Source organism: Silene latifolia, chromosome 9 (genome assembly GCF_048544455.1).
Source record: "Silene latifolia isolate original U9 population chromosome 9, ASM4854445v1, whole genome shotgun sequence".
In the NCBI taxonomy this organism is placed as follows: Eukaryota; Viridiplantae; Streptophyta; class Magnoliopsida; order Caryophyllales; family Caryophyllaceae; genus Silene; species Silene latifolia.
Window position 1 is genome coordinate 20,016,826 of NC_133534.1, and position 18,166 is coordinate 20,034,991.

At 34.2% G+C, this 18,166-nt stretch overlaps 2 protein-coding genes and 1 non-coding gene across 3 annotated transcripts; all 3 read left to right on the top strand.

Moving 5' to 3' along the window:
• The first annotated feature begins 11,153 nt into the window (after positions 1–11,153).
• On the top strand, positions 11,154–11,226 carry TRNAE-CUC (transfer RNA glutamic acid (anticodon CUC)). The gene has a single exon. It is a non-coding gene; the product is annotated as a tRNA-Glu (tRNA).
• Positions 11,227–11,238: 12 nt separating this feature from the next.
• Positions 11,239–18,166, top strand: LOC141599366 (fructose-bisphosphate aldolase 1, chloroplastic-like). Its single transcript, XM_074419356.1, has 7 exons — positions 11,239–11,395; positions 12,286–14,725; positions 15,319–15,588; positions 15,714–15,823; positions 16,750–16,840; positions 16,962–17,231; positions 17,644–18,166. The coding sequence occupies exons 2-7, from the start codon at positions 14,552–14,554 to the stop codon at positions 17,920–17,922; spliced, it is 1,194 nt and encodes a 397-aa protein (XP_074275457.1). The 5' UTR covers positions 11,239–11,395; positions 12,286–14,551; the 3' UTR covers positions 17,923–18,166.
• On the top strand, positions 12,358–13,110 carry LOC141600686 (uncharacterized). Its single transcript, XM_074420929.1, has one exon. It carries the CDS (start codon positions 12,358–12,360, stop codon positions 13,108–13,110), a length of 753 nt encoding a protein of 250 aa, XP_074277030.1.

Consider the following 18,166-nt stretch of genomic DNA (forward strand, 5'->3'; position numbering starts at 1 on the left):
TGCAAATCTATTACCTTTTATTTTATTTTTAAAATAAATGTTTCAGTGATAGTTTCAACAACCAGGAGCGAAAATTAAATTTGTCAAAAAAGTTACCTGTTTTACTTCTCTGTTGTATTTAAGCCTACTCTTTTTTACATAAGTATTATTTAATTGCTTAATATCATACGTTTTATGTATTAAATCTTTTTGCAAGAATTTTATCGTGTTACATATTTTTTTAAAAGGGATACACTTTTATCGAGCAAAGGCTAATATAAGGACCTCAACTATGGATTTTTTTACATTTAAGAGACTCAACTTTCAGAATTCCCAGTTAAGGGACTCTTATATAACACCGCTAAATATTTTACTAGCACTGCTAACATCTCTATTTCTATAGCCCAAAGTCCCAAACTGACATTAAAACTCCGTGCTCTGTTGTGAGTGATATTCTTCGTCTTCTGTCCTCATCCCTTACATGTTGATCCAATCTTCACCTCATGTTCATCTTTCCTCCCTCACATGTCCACCCTTCCATTGAAATGAATCCCCCACCATTTAAAAAAAAAAAATAAACCTGACCATATTTTTTGGATAAAAGTGTGAATAGAAAGGAGAATACAATAGATTACTATACCGGTCATCTTAATTATTCTTGTACAATTTACCTCTGATCATATATCATGCAACCTTTGAAAGAAAAAAAATCTACAATAAAGTTAAGCATTAAGCAAAAAACGTGACCCCAATGCCAATATGTATAGTAGCTTGCATTACAATATTGTTTGCCCACATCTCCACCTAACTTTACAAAAAGATCTTATCAGTATGAGAAATTATCAACATAACCATGGTTCAAAATCTCGCTATCAGTCATAGTCGCGGAAGCGGTGTAATGAGTCCCTACCTAATCGAGGTAATTCTCAGTTATTTCGCGGGCGATATCTCGTATTAGTAAAATGAAAAACCGATACAATACATCTCGGTCAAGATTTTGAACCATGATCGTACCATAGATTCACTTCTAGTAGCTTCAAAACGCATGACCCAATTGCCAATATGTTGAGCGCTTAACCGGGAAGACAATTTTTCAAGGATTGCTTTGATTATTTTGGAGGTAAGATGTAGCCACTAAGTGATGTCGCAAAGTAGAAAGACAAACAATCATGAAAGATTGAAAGGGGATAGAGTACGTAAGAAATTGACATTTGATTTTTCAGAGAAAATTGATAATCAATTTTATAAATAAAATACACGAAAAAGCTTGGTTTGATTGAATTTAATGACTTAACATAAATTTAACGGAAGTTGAATTGCAATCCTTAACCGGAAACTTGGATTGTTTAGTCCCTTAACTGGAAAAAAAAGTGATAGCATAGGTCCTTAACTTACCCTTACCTCCAATTTTATCTACGTAACAAACTAATATGTGATAAAGAAAAAAACTTTTTTTTGCCTAATAAACCGCAGTAAAATTATAATTTTTTATTAGTATTTATTAAACTTTTGAAAATGTGATAAAGAATTCTTTTTTTGTTATGGCAATTTAGTTATAATGCTTATTTATAATAACTGATGCAGTAATATTTTTCGTTAGTTAGAGATTATTAGTAACTTTCTGCCTCTTTTTTTTTAAAAGCAGTGCTTTTTTTTGCCCGAAATTTTACTAATGTTGCCCGTATTATTAAATAAGTTGTCAATTTTACCCCGCCTTATCTCTAGCTTCTCTCTTCATATTTGCAACTATTATCAATATTCGAAATCCATTAACATAATTATATTTTGGGTTATTTCATAACAATAATCCATCATATTGGTTGTCTGCAGTAATTACTCCATCCTATCAATAATTCCAATTAAATCCAAGCTATACACCATACTTTCCAATAACAACCTAAGAAAACGGGCAAACCTGAACAACAGGTCACCCTTGTTATTCTAAGGGTTAAAAGTCTGATGGTCTTTCATTTTTCATCCATTTGCCTAATGATCTTCAAAAATCTCGCAATTCATAATTTTCATCCATCTACTTAAAATTTTGTCATTAGTCTTCATCAATCTCCTTCCTTATTCATCTTCTGCCCAGGAGTCTCAGATCAACATCCGAGTTAGCCATATAACCAACAACCAAAATAGAGGCCTGCTCCGATAGTCGTGCATCAAGATATTCCATAAATGTCGGCAAACTCGGATTAAGAGCACATGATACACTCACACTCGATGTACTCCCACTCTCCCAGGCAATGTCAACATTAACATCCTTCAATTTTTTGATTCGACGCGGAATCACGATATTCCGTAGAAAATTGGAAAGAACCTTCATTTTTCAGAGTAAATGCCAACATCAACACAGGATTTGAGTCATTAGCTTCTAGATCAAAATAACTCTTCAAAAGAAGCTTGTCATTTGCACTAAAACTTCTCCAATCAATCACTAGAATAATTTCTAAACTCTCTAATGGTACCTGATGTCCATTGACTCTTTTCATTATCTATAAATACTATTAAAAGGCATCCTAAAAAATGCCAACTAGACAAAGCCACGTAGGATGTGGAAAAGCCACATAGACATTCACATTGCCACCTTGGTTAAGATTGACACACGCCTACCCAATCATTCTTCACGCAGACATCTATACTATATAGTTAATAGGCTACTTATACCATTTAATTTTATTCCACATGTTATTTTTAGATTGGTTAATCTATACTATATAGTTAATAGGCTACTTATACCATTTACTTTTATTCCACATGTCATTTTTAGATTGGTTAATATTGATTAATTTTAATTTATATTGCTTACTTAATTAATGACAATTGACAACATATCATTAACTTATAAAATTAACATTTTAATTGATTTTGTAATAAAACATGTTAATAAATTGATTAAAGTTTTTCATAATTTTTTTTTTTATTTTTTTTTTCATATGATGAAATATTGGTTGAAAATGTTGTATATATATTTTTTTTTTTGGTAAAAGTTTAAACTTAACTGTCCTGAAATTGTACCACTTGAAATTTACACCTACATCTATTTATTTAAGATCGTTATACAAAACCTTTTAATTTAAAATAAAATAATTGTGAAGTTTAATAATATTCTTAAAAGTAAAGGTATGACATTTTATTTCAACCACTATTTAAGATCAATAATAATAATAATAATAATAATAATAATAATAATAATAATAATAATAATAATAAATAATAATAATAATAATAATAATAATAATAAGGCCTCGTTTGGTTCATCTTGGAGTTTGATTGACACCGGAAAATGCAATTCACGTGAATTATTTTCCTATATACAAATTCACGTGAATCCGAAAAACTTGTTTGGTTGCGGATGTAGGAGTTGAATTCCTAGGAGTTGTCAACTACCTAGGGGGGAGTAGGTAATTCAACTCCTCCATCATGTAGGCATTCAAAACTCCTAGGAAAATTGAATGCCTACATTTTGCCAAAAAAATGGCAACCAAACACTCCCCATTTTTTACAATTCATGGGATTTTAATTTTCCCATGAATTAGATAGGCAACCAAACGAGGCCTAATAATAATAATGTTTACCGTAGTGTGCTTGGCTATCGTCTGAATGTTCCGTTATTCACGGTCTCTAGCAGGGGCGGATCCACGCCTTGCAATAGTGTAGCATTTGCTACACCAAACCCAAAAAAAATGGTGAAGAAATAATTTTTTGCTACACCAAAAATTAGTTACTGAACTCTCTTTATGACTATAATTAATGACCATTACAATTTCCTACATACTCTATGCTCGTATTAATTACTGTATTAGTTAGTCTCTAATTAAAATTAAATTTCTCTTTTTCTTCATTAATTTTCTCTAATTTCAATAAAGGAATGAAGTTATACATTGTATAATGATGTTATATACGCAGGTATACATATATAACACCCTCACAAACTCCTAATCCTCAAAAAACTAATAGGATGATTTTTAAAGAAAGGGGAAAAAAAGGTTACAAATCATTCATTGTTTTTTCTGAAACTCAAATCTGAAAGTTTTATTTAAGAATTTTTCTTGTGCCATAATCCTATAACTAGTTTGATCATATGAAGTATATATATATTGCGAGTAAATTAAAAGTTACGCCCTTTTAAAATCATGTTTTCTAAAATTACTCCTTTATATAATTTTTTCCTAAAATTACTCCCTTAATATGCACTTTTATCAAACATTGCTTCAAAACACCAATTTAGGTGACTTATTACGTCTGTTTCTGAACTTATTATCCATTGTTATACGTTTCAAAGTATAAATTGGCTAAAACACAAATGAAATAAGTTCATAAAATGACAGAATAAGTGGTCTTTTGAAGCAATTTTTGATAAAATTGCATTTTAAGGGTGTAATTTTAAGAAAAAAATTATATAAGGGAGTAATTTTAAAAAACTGGATTTTAAAAGGGAGTAATTTTTAATTTACTCATATATTGCAATAACTAATACACCCTCCGTTTTTGTATATATGATGTTTTTAAATATATGACGTTTCTGTTTTTCGAGGTAACCCTTTAACTTTAATTTTTATAAAAATATAATTAATCAAAAAATTATCAAAACTATACCATTAAATTCCTTATAAAAAGAGTTTTCTTATTATTAGGGTTTTTATTATTGCTTTTAGTACACTCTCATGGTGTAAAAAAATGTTGCTTATATCGCCGTAAGCGCTCCGAAATATATTGATTAATTAACATAATATAATAGGCGATATAAATTTGCTACACCATATGAAAATTCCTGGGTCCGCCCCTGGTCTCTAGGCCCTGTCCAGTTTGCTCTCGGGTTTTTGCTGATGATGTTTTTGGGGACCACGCTGTTTCTTGTACTGGTACTGTGGGCGTTAAACATCGGCATAACCTCGTCTGTGACACTCTTTTCGACATCTGCTATAGATCTGGTATTTCTGCGGGAAAGGAGGTTGATATCGGTTTGGTTGACGGGCATGGGGGTTCTCTTCGTCCTGCGGATTTGCTGCTTTATTCTTGGGACAGGGGGCGTGATGTGTGCGTTGACTTGACCGGGTCTTCTCCTTTGACTCAGACTGGGATGACGGATTTTGTGCCTGGCCGGGTTGTTGCTGATGCTGCTCAGTGTAAGTGTGCTAAGTACGGGAATTTGTGCGCGGCAGCGGATTATGGTTTCCTTCCCTTCTCTTTCTCATCACTTGGGGAGCTGGGTTCGGAATTCGGATGTTGTTGCCTTGCTCAAGCGGATCCAGAAATTCTCGGTATCTCAGGATGCGGGGGCTCAGGTGGCCGCTTACATTTTTACTAGACTTAACTTTGCTGTTGCTAAGGGTGTGGGAGCTCAGTTTGTTTCTCGGCTCCCCATCAATTTCATGTAAACTTTTGTTTTTCTATTAATGATAGCTGCGCGCATCCTTTTATATAAAATAATAATAATAATAATAATTTTCATTAACAGTTTTTCCTATTTGTTTTACCTCTTGAGCTTCTCACTAATGAATTATCTTATTTAATAATACTCATAACTCGAAAATAAATGAAAAGGCAAATTAAAAGATGTTAATCAATATATAGTTTATAATGGCTATTAAACCTACAATCATTTCCATTCACTAATCCTCCATTTAATAACTATTACTCATGAACTTCCAAATTACAAACTATATTTCATGGTTGAATTAAAAAATTCCAAAAAAAAAAGATGTAACTTACCAAAATTCACATCAAAATTTGTTAATTTATTAAAATTCTCATTTTACAATAAAAAAAAATGTTAGTGAATCGATTAACGTTTTTCATAGTAATATAGCTCATAAAGTTATTATTTATTTATTTAAATTACACAAACTTGAAAAGAAAAACAAATGAGTAGCTTAATAATATTCTTAAACGTAAAATTATGGCATTTAATATTCAACCATTATTTAAGTTCAACCCACGATAATTTTCACATAAGTCCAATGATTTTCTTAAAGGCATCGTCGAATTTTCTCACAAGTCTCTTCTAATTCCCTACCATAGCCTAACCGTTACTCCATTTAACTCTCATACTAATTTTGCAATAATTCCTACCACCGTAAAGATTATATAAAGCAGCCCATTATATACAACCCTTTGAATGTTTTTGTTTTTTTCTAAATTAATATTTATGTAATTTAAAATTTGTGAACACTAATTTTAGTGTACATAATTTAACTTCCAAATTAGCATTAGTTAGCCTCTTTTATTTAAGATCGTCTCATTTGTTTTCCTCCAAAACAATCATTTGGGGGCGGTCAAAATTTGCAGTATTTTCTTTAACTTGAATTTGGAATGACGAATTACTAATTTGTGTATTGTTTTTTGTTGTACTTTTGTTTTGTAGGCGGTACGAAAGGAAGACCTTGTGGTAAAGTCGTATGGTTAGCGGCTAACTCTTAATGCCATGCACACTCCACAGGTAAATTCACTTTTTATACAACTAACAACTTCAATATTTTAATTTGGTTTTAAAGTTTTCTAATTCGTACATAATCAAATTCTAAAATTTATGAATTTTTATTAGATGATGATCAAAATTAAAGAATAGGAATATGTATCAATGATGAAATAAATTCCGATTTCATTTGATATTCACAAAAAAAATCAACTATCTAAATTTTTAATTTTCCTAGAGATAACCCATGATTTTCACGGGTAACAAAACTAGTTAGATGGTAAAACACAAAAAACCCTTAAATAAATAAATAGAAAAGTGTGTTAAGTTGGTCCAATCAAGCTATTAGTAAGTTGGCTAAACCATTGAAGCAAATTGTAGCTTAAAATTGTTGTAGCTCAAAAATTTGATGTGACAAAGGTAAGCTAGTACTTACCATTGAAGATGCTCTAATAATCCCATGACCTCACCACTAAAATATCACCCATTTAATAGAATTGATGAGTACAGAAAAATTTGATCTTGAAGAATATATTTATCTCTCTACTTAATTAAACAATAATCACCATAATACTTAATTAAACAATAATTTGATCTTGAAATCACACTTTTGACACCGCAGAATTTCTATTGATTATTATTGAGTTTATATATAACATCCCAAGTTTTTGAAAAGAATCATTCCCTAAAAAGGATGGTTGACCTGTTGTATGTGGTTTGCAGACTATAACGTATACTTGGGGTTAACCTAGTGCGTACCAAAGACAGCGGCTGAGGGTTCGCTCGTCTTCAAAAAAAAAAATACTTTGTTATTGAAAAGAAAAGACATCCAGAATATTGTCAGAGTGTTACCACCGAACTCGTTAGAGTTCGACACCCAATCCCTTAAACACCCGATCTTATGGACATTAGTGGTGATGTTGGTGGTCGTTGGTGGGTGATTGTGGTGGTTGGTGGTGAAGTTGGTAGTTGAAGGGTGGGCAGTACACCAGTATAGATGGTTTGAGTAGAAGTAGAAAATGAGAATTAGAGAAAATTATACTCCCTCCATTAAACTCCACACTACACTTATACCCTTTTCATCCATTCAACTCCACACTACACCTTTCCTAAAAAGGAAATAAAAAAGACAATTTTATCCTAATTCCAACAACTTATTTACATCAAATGCCATTGTTGGCCCACTCTAATCCACCATAAAACCCACATTTATATTTTTTTTTTAACATTTTTAACCCCACCATTCTTTTCCCTATGTACTTTTAAACGTTTTTTTAATACGCTCCTTAATACCCGTGCAAAAAGCATAAGTGTAGTGTGGAGTTGAATGGAGGGGTAGGTATTTTCATCATAAAAAGACAAAATAGGTGTTTAAGAGCATTTTATAAGCATTTTCACTTTCTACATGGGAACTTTTTTTTTGTAACAAAAAAGGCGTTCGATTGACCATAAATCCATAGTTCATGATAAAGAGTTCCGAAAGCGCCGATTACAATTATTCTATCTTATGGGAAGAACTACGGTCAGTGAAACTTTAAACTTTGTTTGGCCAATACCTTTTTGTGGCGACTTCCGAATGCGATCTTTTATTTCGTACATTTTAGTTTGTGCAAAAAGCAAATACATAAATAATTAGCCGAGTGGAGAGAATAACAAGCTTGATTTGTACACTGGATAATACTTTGTAGTAAATTATGGTAGGAATTGCCTAAAAAATGCAACACAAAAACAATGTTTTTAAGATCCAGATCTTAATTTGGATCGGTGAGGTTACTGAGATTGAATCGATATGATCACGTCGTAGAATTGTAAGATCCTAGAAATTAACTACTATACGTTATTACGTTATCAAAATATATTAAAATCTCGTGTCTAATCTCAAAACTATACAATATCATCTTATCATGCGCCTACAAATTATTTCCGTATATAGTATTTTAATCTTAAAGTCATACTCTCTCCTACTTTCTTATATCTTCTTCTTTTCCTTTTTAGGTTAGATTGATTATCTTTGAATTTTCCTATTTTAGTAAAAAAATCTCTCTCTCTCTCTCTCATAAGTTGACAATTTTTCTGCTTCCTCTATTTACTAAAAGAATAGGTGAAACTAGGAATTTTCCCGCTCAAATCACCCTCAACTACAAATTGGGCCTTAATAGTAAATAGGTTTGGCTATTCTCAAATATTAGGCTTAAATTTTTGTTTATTCTATACAAATGTTGGCCTATTTTATAATTCTTTTTTCTCAATATTTGTAGAGAAATATATTATTCTTAAATACTTTTTAGACTACCATATATTTTACGTATGCTATATTCCATGATATATATCGGTTTGTAAGATTATTATTTATTTTACTCATATTATTATTATCACATTTTAACCATAGATATATTTTACTTATTATATTAAAGAATTTTTTCCATCACAATCATCTTCGATCTCTTATTTGAAAAATACATCGCCGAAATACTAATTAGTGTAATTTTATAAAATACGAAAATCTCCCTAAAATACAACACCAAATATACAATATTTATTAAAGGTAGTAAATGTAGATATTTTGATTTTTCGTATGTAAAATTGTCCTCAAGTTTTCCCTTTTCTATCTTAATAATTAGTACAACACATCACTATTGTAGACTTTAACAGTAAATTTAAAGTATAATTATTAATAATGCTAATTTCTCTATATATTACAATCTAAAATACCGTGCATTTGCACGTGATCTAAACTAGTTGATATTGACAACCACTTACTTTTCTTTCCCAAAATCTCGTTTCTGTTTCCAATTAAATGACACACCCTCATACTCACAAAGGTTAAGAGTATTTGGCTTACTCAAGCTCATATCTTCTTCATCAAATACCACACTTAATAAAGCTGTTGGTGTGTTGGTGGTAATTGATCCATTTATTGTCACCAGTGACTCGAGTTCGACTCCTATTCGCTTCCTTTTTTAACTTAAATTTTGCATTTATTTAAAATAAATGAAAGGAACAATATCAGGAATCGAACCTGAGTTGTCTGTGAAAATGCAAATACTAACCATCAAGGCATGTCATACACATGATGATAGTAACAAACATTAATATCCATATCTTTGGCTCAAATTAAAATCTTCTTTGATGCGGTGATGTGTTTTTCATAGTTTTTTTTTTTTTTTTTAATTCTTGTAGGTAGCTTTACGGAATAATTATATTATGGACAATTTTTTGAGTTAGTCTCTCTTTACATGTCATTTTGGTCGGAAATAATAAAACGAAGTTTGATATTATTTTCTGTCAAATGTGACCACTTTTGAAAAATAAGATACCATAAGCTGTAACACTAACTTCATCATTGTGATTACATTTGACCATAAAATAGTCACAAAACCTCGTCTTATTTATTTCAGGCGGAACAGATCGTCTGAAACAAGAATTTGCGCAAATTTGTCCGTTTTTGATAATTTATTTGTCGATCATGTAATTTAACCATTTACTCTTTAAACAATATTACAAGTATTTTGGTAATTATTAAGGTCCCGATTTAGATTTTTTTTTTGCGTAATCGTGAAAAATATATATATTCTTTTAGAAACAAAAGTATACGTATTAATAGTCGTATTAGTTAGGGCCCCTTTTCGGGCATTTCGCACAGGGCCCCGAAATCTCCCAGACGTCCCTGTATTTATTTTGATTTTCGTCTTGTCGTCATCCTCATCTTCGCCACCCTTGGTTTGTGTGGACGCGACAAGACCGTTGGGATTGAATTCTAAGAGTGTTAATGTGGCAACGGTGCCAAAGGCAAGTGACAAGGCACACATCACTGGTATATTCACTGGCAAGGTGTTAGACGATTGTCTACCTAAAGGCCGTTTTAGGCGCGACTCGACCCCAAGCCATTACAATAATGAAGATACTTTGGAATCTACATTGTGTTCTAATGCTAGAGTTGTGGCTCCATCTACATCACCTTAAGTGAATAAGTTCATTAGTAGGGGATGCATTATGTGTAATTGTGTATACTTTAAAAATCTAGGTTATACTTCGTATAATAGAGTAGCTCATTAGTTTATATATACAACCAAAATGTACTACGATACAAAAAAATGTACTTAAAGTGATTGAAAGTAACGTAAAGTTATTTCGATTATATCCTGTATTTAAAGTTATCTTAATCATAAGAAGCAAAGAAGAATATACGAGTGAGTAAAAACAATGAGGAGAACGTTCGAAGCTAAATTTATCAATCGCTCCACGGCTACATCTAATATGTTCTCGTCTTCAAGATAGCAGAGTTGTTGAAATTTAATTAACTAAAACCAATCTAATTTCAAAGTACAAATCATAAAGATACAAACTCTACAACGTCAAACGGAAAGATTATCAATCCTTTAATGAGCAAAATACATAATTTTGAACAAGTCATAACCAAAAAAATACAAGATATGTTTTCTTTTTTTGGGCAGAAACTATGCAAAGATGTTAAAAAGTGTTTACGCTACTTACACTTACTCGTCTTGGTCACTCACTTACCTCCATTCCGGTGCAAAGGCCATAGAGTTTGACGAATGACGATGATCTTTTTTGTTTTTTTCCCCTTTAATTTTTTTTTTCGACAATCTTCCCCTTTAATTTTGAATATACGGCATGTACAAAATTTATTTGCATGTAGTCTATGATCTACTTAAACGTTTAACACTCACAAATTACTTTTAAAAAAGCCGAATGACAATACTACAAATAAAATATAAGACCAATCTAACACCAATCCGTTGTAGTCTAGTTGGTTAGGATACTCGGCTCTCACCCGAGAGACCCGGGTTCAAGTCCCGGCAACGGAATTTTTTATTTTTAATTTTAATTTTGCGTTGAAAGTTGAAAGTCTTGAAACCTCCCATAAAACCCTTCTCTTCAATCAAAATTATTCTTTCCTTCACCTGCTCTTTGATTCTTCGCAAAATCCCTCAATTTTATTTCATTTATAATTTCTTATCTCTGGAAGAAACAAAGGTAAATAAATAAACGCTTTGATCTTTTCATTTTTGTAATTGGTTTTCATCATGTGTTTTTGATGATTTCTGGAAACAATTTTGTATGCTAACTATTACTGTTTTTTAGTATTATTAATGTGTTGATTGCCAAGTTTATAAATCATTAGGGTTTTGTAATCATCTCGCAATTTATTGTTTATCAGCTGGTATAACAAGTTTATCGTATTGATGGATTAGTAAGTGTAAAACTTGCAAATTTAGTTTGATTTTTGTGCGTTTTTACTTTTTAGAATATGTGCTGAGAAATTGATGAATTTGTGTCAGGGTTTCGGGTTTCGAAGTTTCTGTTATTATAATTAGGTGAAACTTGGTTAAGGAGGTGTGAATTTTTCTTGTTTTGAGGGGATGTTTTTGTTGATTGCCCGTTAGCGGATCTAGAAAGTTTTCTTTACGTAATCCTTCTTATTGTCGTAATTGTTAGTACAGAATGAGCCAAAATGCCAAATGCAGTAAAATTCATATTTGAAAGTGTTCCAATCAGGTTCATCCACCAAAGAAGACCATATGATTGCTGTTTTGCGACAATTTCGGAAATTGCTGTCTCGTAGGGTATATGCTATTGCTTTGGGACTGACTGATTTGGGGTCGGTTGCTGAAGGGTTTAATTGTCTTGATGCTTGTTGATTTGTGATAGCTTGATTTATGTCGAGATAGATGAGAATTAAGTAATCGGGAGGGAAGTTGACTGTTAGTAACTGAGACTTGAGTTGACTTGTTACAATATTTAGTCCGCTGTTATCTTGCCTTGTGGCATTTCCGATTATTTTACTTGTAAAGTTCATGACAAGAAATGATTAGGTTCATGTTCATGTCACTCACTGATTATTTTTGATAATGGTCTGTGATCAGGTGTGACAATTTGCGGTTCTATATACATTCTCCTGTCGTAGTTTGCCCTTCGTCTAGGCTGTGGTTGTAGCAATGGCTATGGTAAATGATGATATGAATGAAGACAATGTTCATTCATCTCTTTTGGATTCAATAACCTCCAACTTCGGTGAAGCAAGACTCTCCACTAATGATCTAGCATGGGCCGATTCTTGTCTGAATGATGATCTGGTGGGTCCTTCCAATACCGATTGGTCTTCTATCAAAGATGTCTTGTTGGAGATACTTAGTTCCCAAGCAGGACCAGATGATTCTGTTGCTGCTCAAAATAATACTCAATTTAGTATTGATGAAGATCTTAGTGTTCACAACTATGTAGCTGGTCTATCATTTGGTAGAGAAACTGATGATGACGAGGATCTCATTGATGATGTCGTTGGAGATATTGAGAACATTGAAATTTCTGATGATGACGAGGGTAATCTTATCACAGCAAATAAAAGAGGTATGATGAGAACAAAAAGGCGTATTGAGAATGTTTTTCGTCCAAATTATTCTGAGGACATGGTCAAAGTGGATAGCAACGACACTGGTACAAAGCTTAATTTGACAACACAGGAGCTTCTGGACTCTGTATCAGAAGACATATTTAAAGTTTGGGATTTGGGAATTTCTGAAGAGCAAGATGATTTCACAAAGCAATTGGACAAAGCCTTTTCTGACTTCCCTCCACAAATTCAGCCGAACCCTGATGATTCTACTGTATGGGAAGATGGGACGCGTGTATCTGTGAATGATCTCGTTTCTGGCATGAGTGATCTTTCTCTGAACCAAAATACAAAATGAGACTTCTGTTAGCTCGTTGAGCAGTTAGTGACTTAGTATATACACTCATATGACATCTTTATGACCTTGTGAGCAGACATTGACAGTGAAGGGGAGTTTCTGTGAACTTGAGTTAGCTTCCTATCTGTGATTGGAGTAGAAACTTGTACTATCGGGATTTCTCGTTATTGGGTCTTTGCTTGGTTTTAGAATCCATGTTTTTTAATTTCGGTTTGTAAATACCGTTTTCCTTGTTTCAGTGCTTTTTTAATACTCCGTCAGTCTTTCCTTTATTTGAGAAAATTCTTAATATCTTTCCTTTTATCGAACTATTTCTCTCTTTGTTTCTTTTTTATCAAGTTAATGAATTCTTAGTATATTTTTAATCTTGAACTAAGGGTTTGGTGCTGTCACTTGTCATGGTTGCGTATCTTTCAAAATGGTACTGTCGATCTGGTTCTGATATTATTCGGGTGGAATTATCCAACCATTCAATGATACCAATATGCTTTTGATCTATGAATCTGATTCATCAAATCTGGGAAGTTCTTTAATGTTTAATATAGCAGTAGCCTGTATATCTTGAAGGGAATTACTATCCACCTTCGCCTTTGGGTCTTCTCAGTTCTCTCCAACTTTCCCCTTTAATACACGATTAAAATAACTTTTATTTTACTCACTTCTTTGACATTTGTCCTCGGAAAGCAAGTATTATTATAAACCGCTGTGAGAGAAGAAGATTGCAGAAGGTTGGAACGAGAAGGTCGGTAGTATTCCTCATATCTTGAATAACTAGTTGAGAAATGTGATGTTTTTTGTGGCAAAAATTATGCTGGTATCAAAATCTAGCTGATTCTGCAGGTCCACGTTCCTTGTACTCTAGAAAAGTAAAGACAACAAGTGTTGGGTTGCGGCGGGGCCCACATCCTTGATGAACGTTGATGCTCCATCAACATCAACAAGACATCAATCAGCTTGAATGTCTGATTTAAAATGGTAAAAATATATCAGCCGTTAAATTGGAAGGAGATAACCATGCCCTCAAAATCCATTGATTAACCATAGCCATGAATTCCTATCATGCTAAAAGACAAGCAATGGAGGAAAATCAGAGCCTTGTATTCACTTTTCACAGGAATACAACAAATTCTGCCTGGTCAGCAATGGAGGAAAATCACTACTTTTCTTATAATTTTTTCCATTTTTCTTATTATTCTCTTTTCTTGAGGTAGACGGAATATAAAACCCCGGTCACTGCAAACATGGCCTGCCAAGTAAGCAGATATCGTCCACGTGTCTTATCCTGAGTGGCTGAGGCATGTTAGTGTTAGTCTGATACTATGCACAAAGTACAGTTATAAATTGCTGTACTGAGAAGTAAGAGTCTGTGTGGTAGAGCTCTTTGCATATCTTTTGGTTAAAAGTCCATCAGGCTCTTTAAGCACATAATAATTGTTGTAAGATGGCCTCAGCATCTCTTCTAAAGACTTCCCCAGTGCTTGACAAGTCTGAGTTTGTCAAAGGCCAGACTCTCCGTCTTCCTTCAGTTGCCGGTGTCAGGTGCCATCCAAATGGTCCATCTTTTGTCACCGTCCGGGCTGCCAGCTCTTACGCCGATGAGCTAGTCAAGACCGCGGTATGTTTCCTATTTTATACTCCGTATCTCATTTGTGATTCTCAAATCTAAAACTTTGCATAACTTGATGGACTGATGGTAGTTAAATTTTATTTAGGAGTTGATCTAGCTTAGTTATAGGTTTTGAGGTTTGAGACCGTGGGACTGTTAAACTCATGACCGAGAGCTTTATGATATACTTAGCTTTAATCTATACTAAACCGAATGGCGTACATCAAAATAGTGGGTTTTTAGAACTTCAGAGTTTGTTAGAGCTGAATTCTTTTCTCACGACACTTTGGCCCTACAGAAAAAAAAGGTAAAAATCCCACACTCTATGCTTGCTGATGATTGCATTATGCCTAAGAATGCTTTTTGTCGTCTATAATGAGATGCAAAGGCTAGTTGGGGTTCAAACCTGAGATTAATAGTTAAACCACTAGGCCAGGACATGTACTGCCTGAGTAGCTATTAACAAAAGTCTTTTGATCTTGATGTTATTCGTGTTGTAGAAACTCTTGGTGCAGATTCTTGGTACCTTGCAGAATCTATTGTCTTACTGCAAAAGTGCAAATTTCAACATAATTGATTAATGATTTGATTTGGGAACGCAGAAAACCGTAGCATCGCCTGGGCGTGGAATTTTGGCCATGGATGAGTCCAATGCAACCTGTGGGAAACGTCTAGCCTCAATTGGGCTAGAGAACACTGAGGCCAACCGGCAAGCCTACCGTACCCTCCTTGTATCTGCCCCTGGGCTTGGTCGGTACATTTCTGGTGCCATCCTCTTTGAGGAGACTCTCTACCAATCCACCACTGAGGGGAAGAAGATGGTGGATGTCCTCAATGAGCAGGGAATTGTTCCTGGCATCAAAGTCGACAAGGTTAGTCTTTTCATATCCACATAGCAGTGTTATACAACCAGTCTAATGTTAGTCAATTTAAGCAGTTTATACACGGTATTTTCTTCCATTAAAGATGTTAGTTTGATTCATGTGTTATGGAACAGGGTCTGGTGCCACTTCCTGGTTCAAACAATGAGTCATGGTGTCAAGGTCTTGATGGCCTTGCTTCTCGTTCTGCTGCTTACTACCAGCAGGGTGCTCGCTTTGCCAAATGGTATATGCAGATTTCTCGATTTACTCCTTTTTTTTAGAGCAGTGAGCCTTACATGAGACAGTCTCACATGCGAGACCAGCTTAAATACACATACACCTCATTCAGTTATATGATTATTTGGTTGGTCTCACATGTAAGACCTCATATAACTATATAAGTGTTCTTGCTTTATTACTTTGTTACTTCCGTTCTACGTCTACTTCTACTACAGTATCACACCCATCTCAGAGTGAGCGTCTTATTTACAAATGTTGGGTAATGGGGTTTCTCACATTAAGGAGTAGAAAGTGAACAATTTATGTCTATAAATAACTAGGTAGCACCAAAACGGACACGGACACGGGACACGGACACGACACGGACACGTGACACGGCATCCCTTGAAATTTAGGACATGGGACACGTTATTTAAATTTAATAAAATATATATTTTATAATTATAAACGTTTGATTTTATTTTTATAAAAGTATTTGATATTAAATTTAAATAAGTGAAGCTAAAACTTGCCCTTTATTATAACTCGTTTTCATTTACCATCCAAACGAATCTTTTAATCAATCTCTTTCGACAGCTCATTTCACGCTTAAAGAACATCACTCAGCCCAAATGATGTCCAAATGTCATGGACACGCGTCGGACACGGCCGAAATACCATGGACACGCGTCGGACGCGTGCTCGAATAAATGTAGAAAGTTAGACACGGCTTTGTAGGTGTCCGACACGTTTCGACGTGTGTCCGAGGAGTGTCGGTGTCCGACACGGTGTCGGACACGGGACGGCTAATTAGGAGAAGTGTCCGTGCTACCTAGATAAATAAGACAGTCATTCAGTGACAAGGCAGACAACCCATATGAAAGGTTGACATTCACTCTAGGACATGAGAGTCTGAAATATTTTTTTTCACCATTATCTTGCTACTCGTAGGCGTACTGTTGTTAGCATTCCCAATGGCCCATCAGCCTTGGCAGTGAAGGAAGCAGCTTGGGGTCTTGCACGTTATGCTGCTATTACCCAAGTAAGCAGATCACAGCAAATTTAAATATTACTCTTTTTTTTCGTAACAAGAACGGGACCATTAGATTGGATTAAACTTCATTCAAATAAGTTCCTTAATTCCTAGTATCTGGTATGTGCAGGACAATGGATTAGTCCCAATTGTGGAGCCAGAGATACTACTGGATGGTGAACATGGTATCGACAGAACATTTGAAGTTGCACGGAAAGTTTGGGCTGAGACATTCTTCTACTTGGCGGAAAACAACGTGATGTTTGAGGGTATCCTCCTCAAACCCAGCATGGTTACCCCAGGTGCCGAGTGCAAGGACAAGGCTACTCCTGAACAAGTTGCTGAGTATACCCTGAAGCTTCTTCACAGCAGAATCCCCCCTTCCGTTCCTGGAATCATGGTGAGTCCATGATATCTGCGATTGAAATTCTATGAACTGAATTATTTAAGTTGAACTGAACCCAACCGAATTGATTTTATATAGTTGAAATTAACTGAATTCATTAGAACTAGATTAAACTCATCATTTAGATGAAAATAACATGATCTAATTGGTGTCCTAGTCTAAGCTTCGTCTTTACAATATCCAATGAATTGTTTTTAGTTGAACGACTTAATAACATTAGCATTACCTTAGTACCTCAAGGAGCGGTCTGAGAAGCCCTATGACTGCATGGATTGACGGTTATGCTTCTCAATAATAAGAATTTAGACTTTTAATGACAATGACAGAGAATACATTGGTTGAATTGAAGGCATGTACATAATCCTGTTTCCTAAATTTTGTGGTTTTGTTTTCTACTGGTGATTAGTTCTTATCGGGTGGGCAATCCGAAGTGGAAGCGACCCAAAACTTGAACGCCATGAACCAAAAGCCAAACCCATGGCACGTGTCATTCTCCTACGCTAGAGCCCTCCAGAACACCTGCTTGAAGACATGGGGAGGAAGGGCCGAGAATGTAAAGGCAGCCCAAGATGCACTATTGATCCGTGCAAAAGCAAACTCTGAAGCCCAGCTGGGAAAGTACACTGGTGAAGGCGAGTCTGAGGAGGCCAAGAAGGACATGTTCGTCAAAGGCTACACTTACTAAGGCACTACACTTCATGTATAACTTAGTTTATTAATTATGTGAGCTGAGATTTTCTTTCAAAGAATAAAGGCCCTAAGTATGTGATGAAAGGCCTTGAAAGAGACTTAATTTTGGTAATTACCCGAAATATATGTACCTTATAGCCACGTTTAATAAAGAACTAGTTTGAATGCCCGTGCGTTGCAACGGGGTAATTAACTTATTTATAAATCAAAAAAAAAAATTTATAAGGGTTTAATATTTA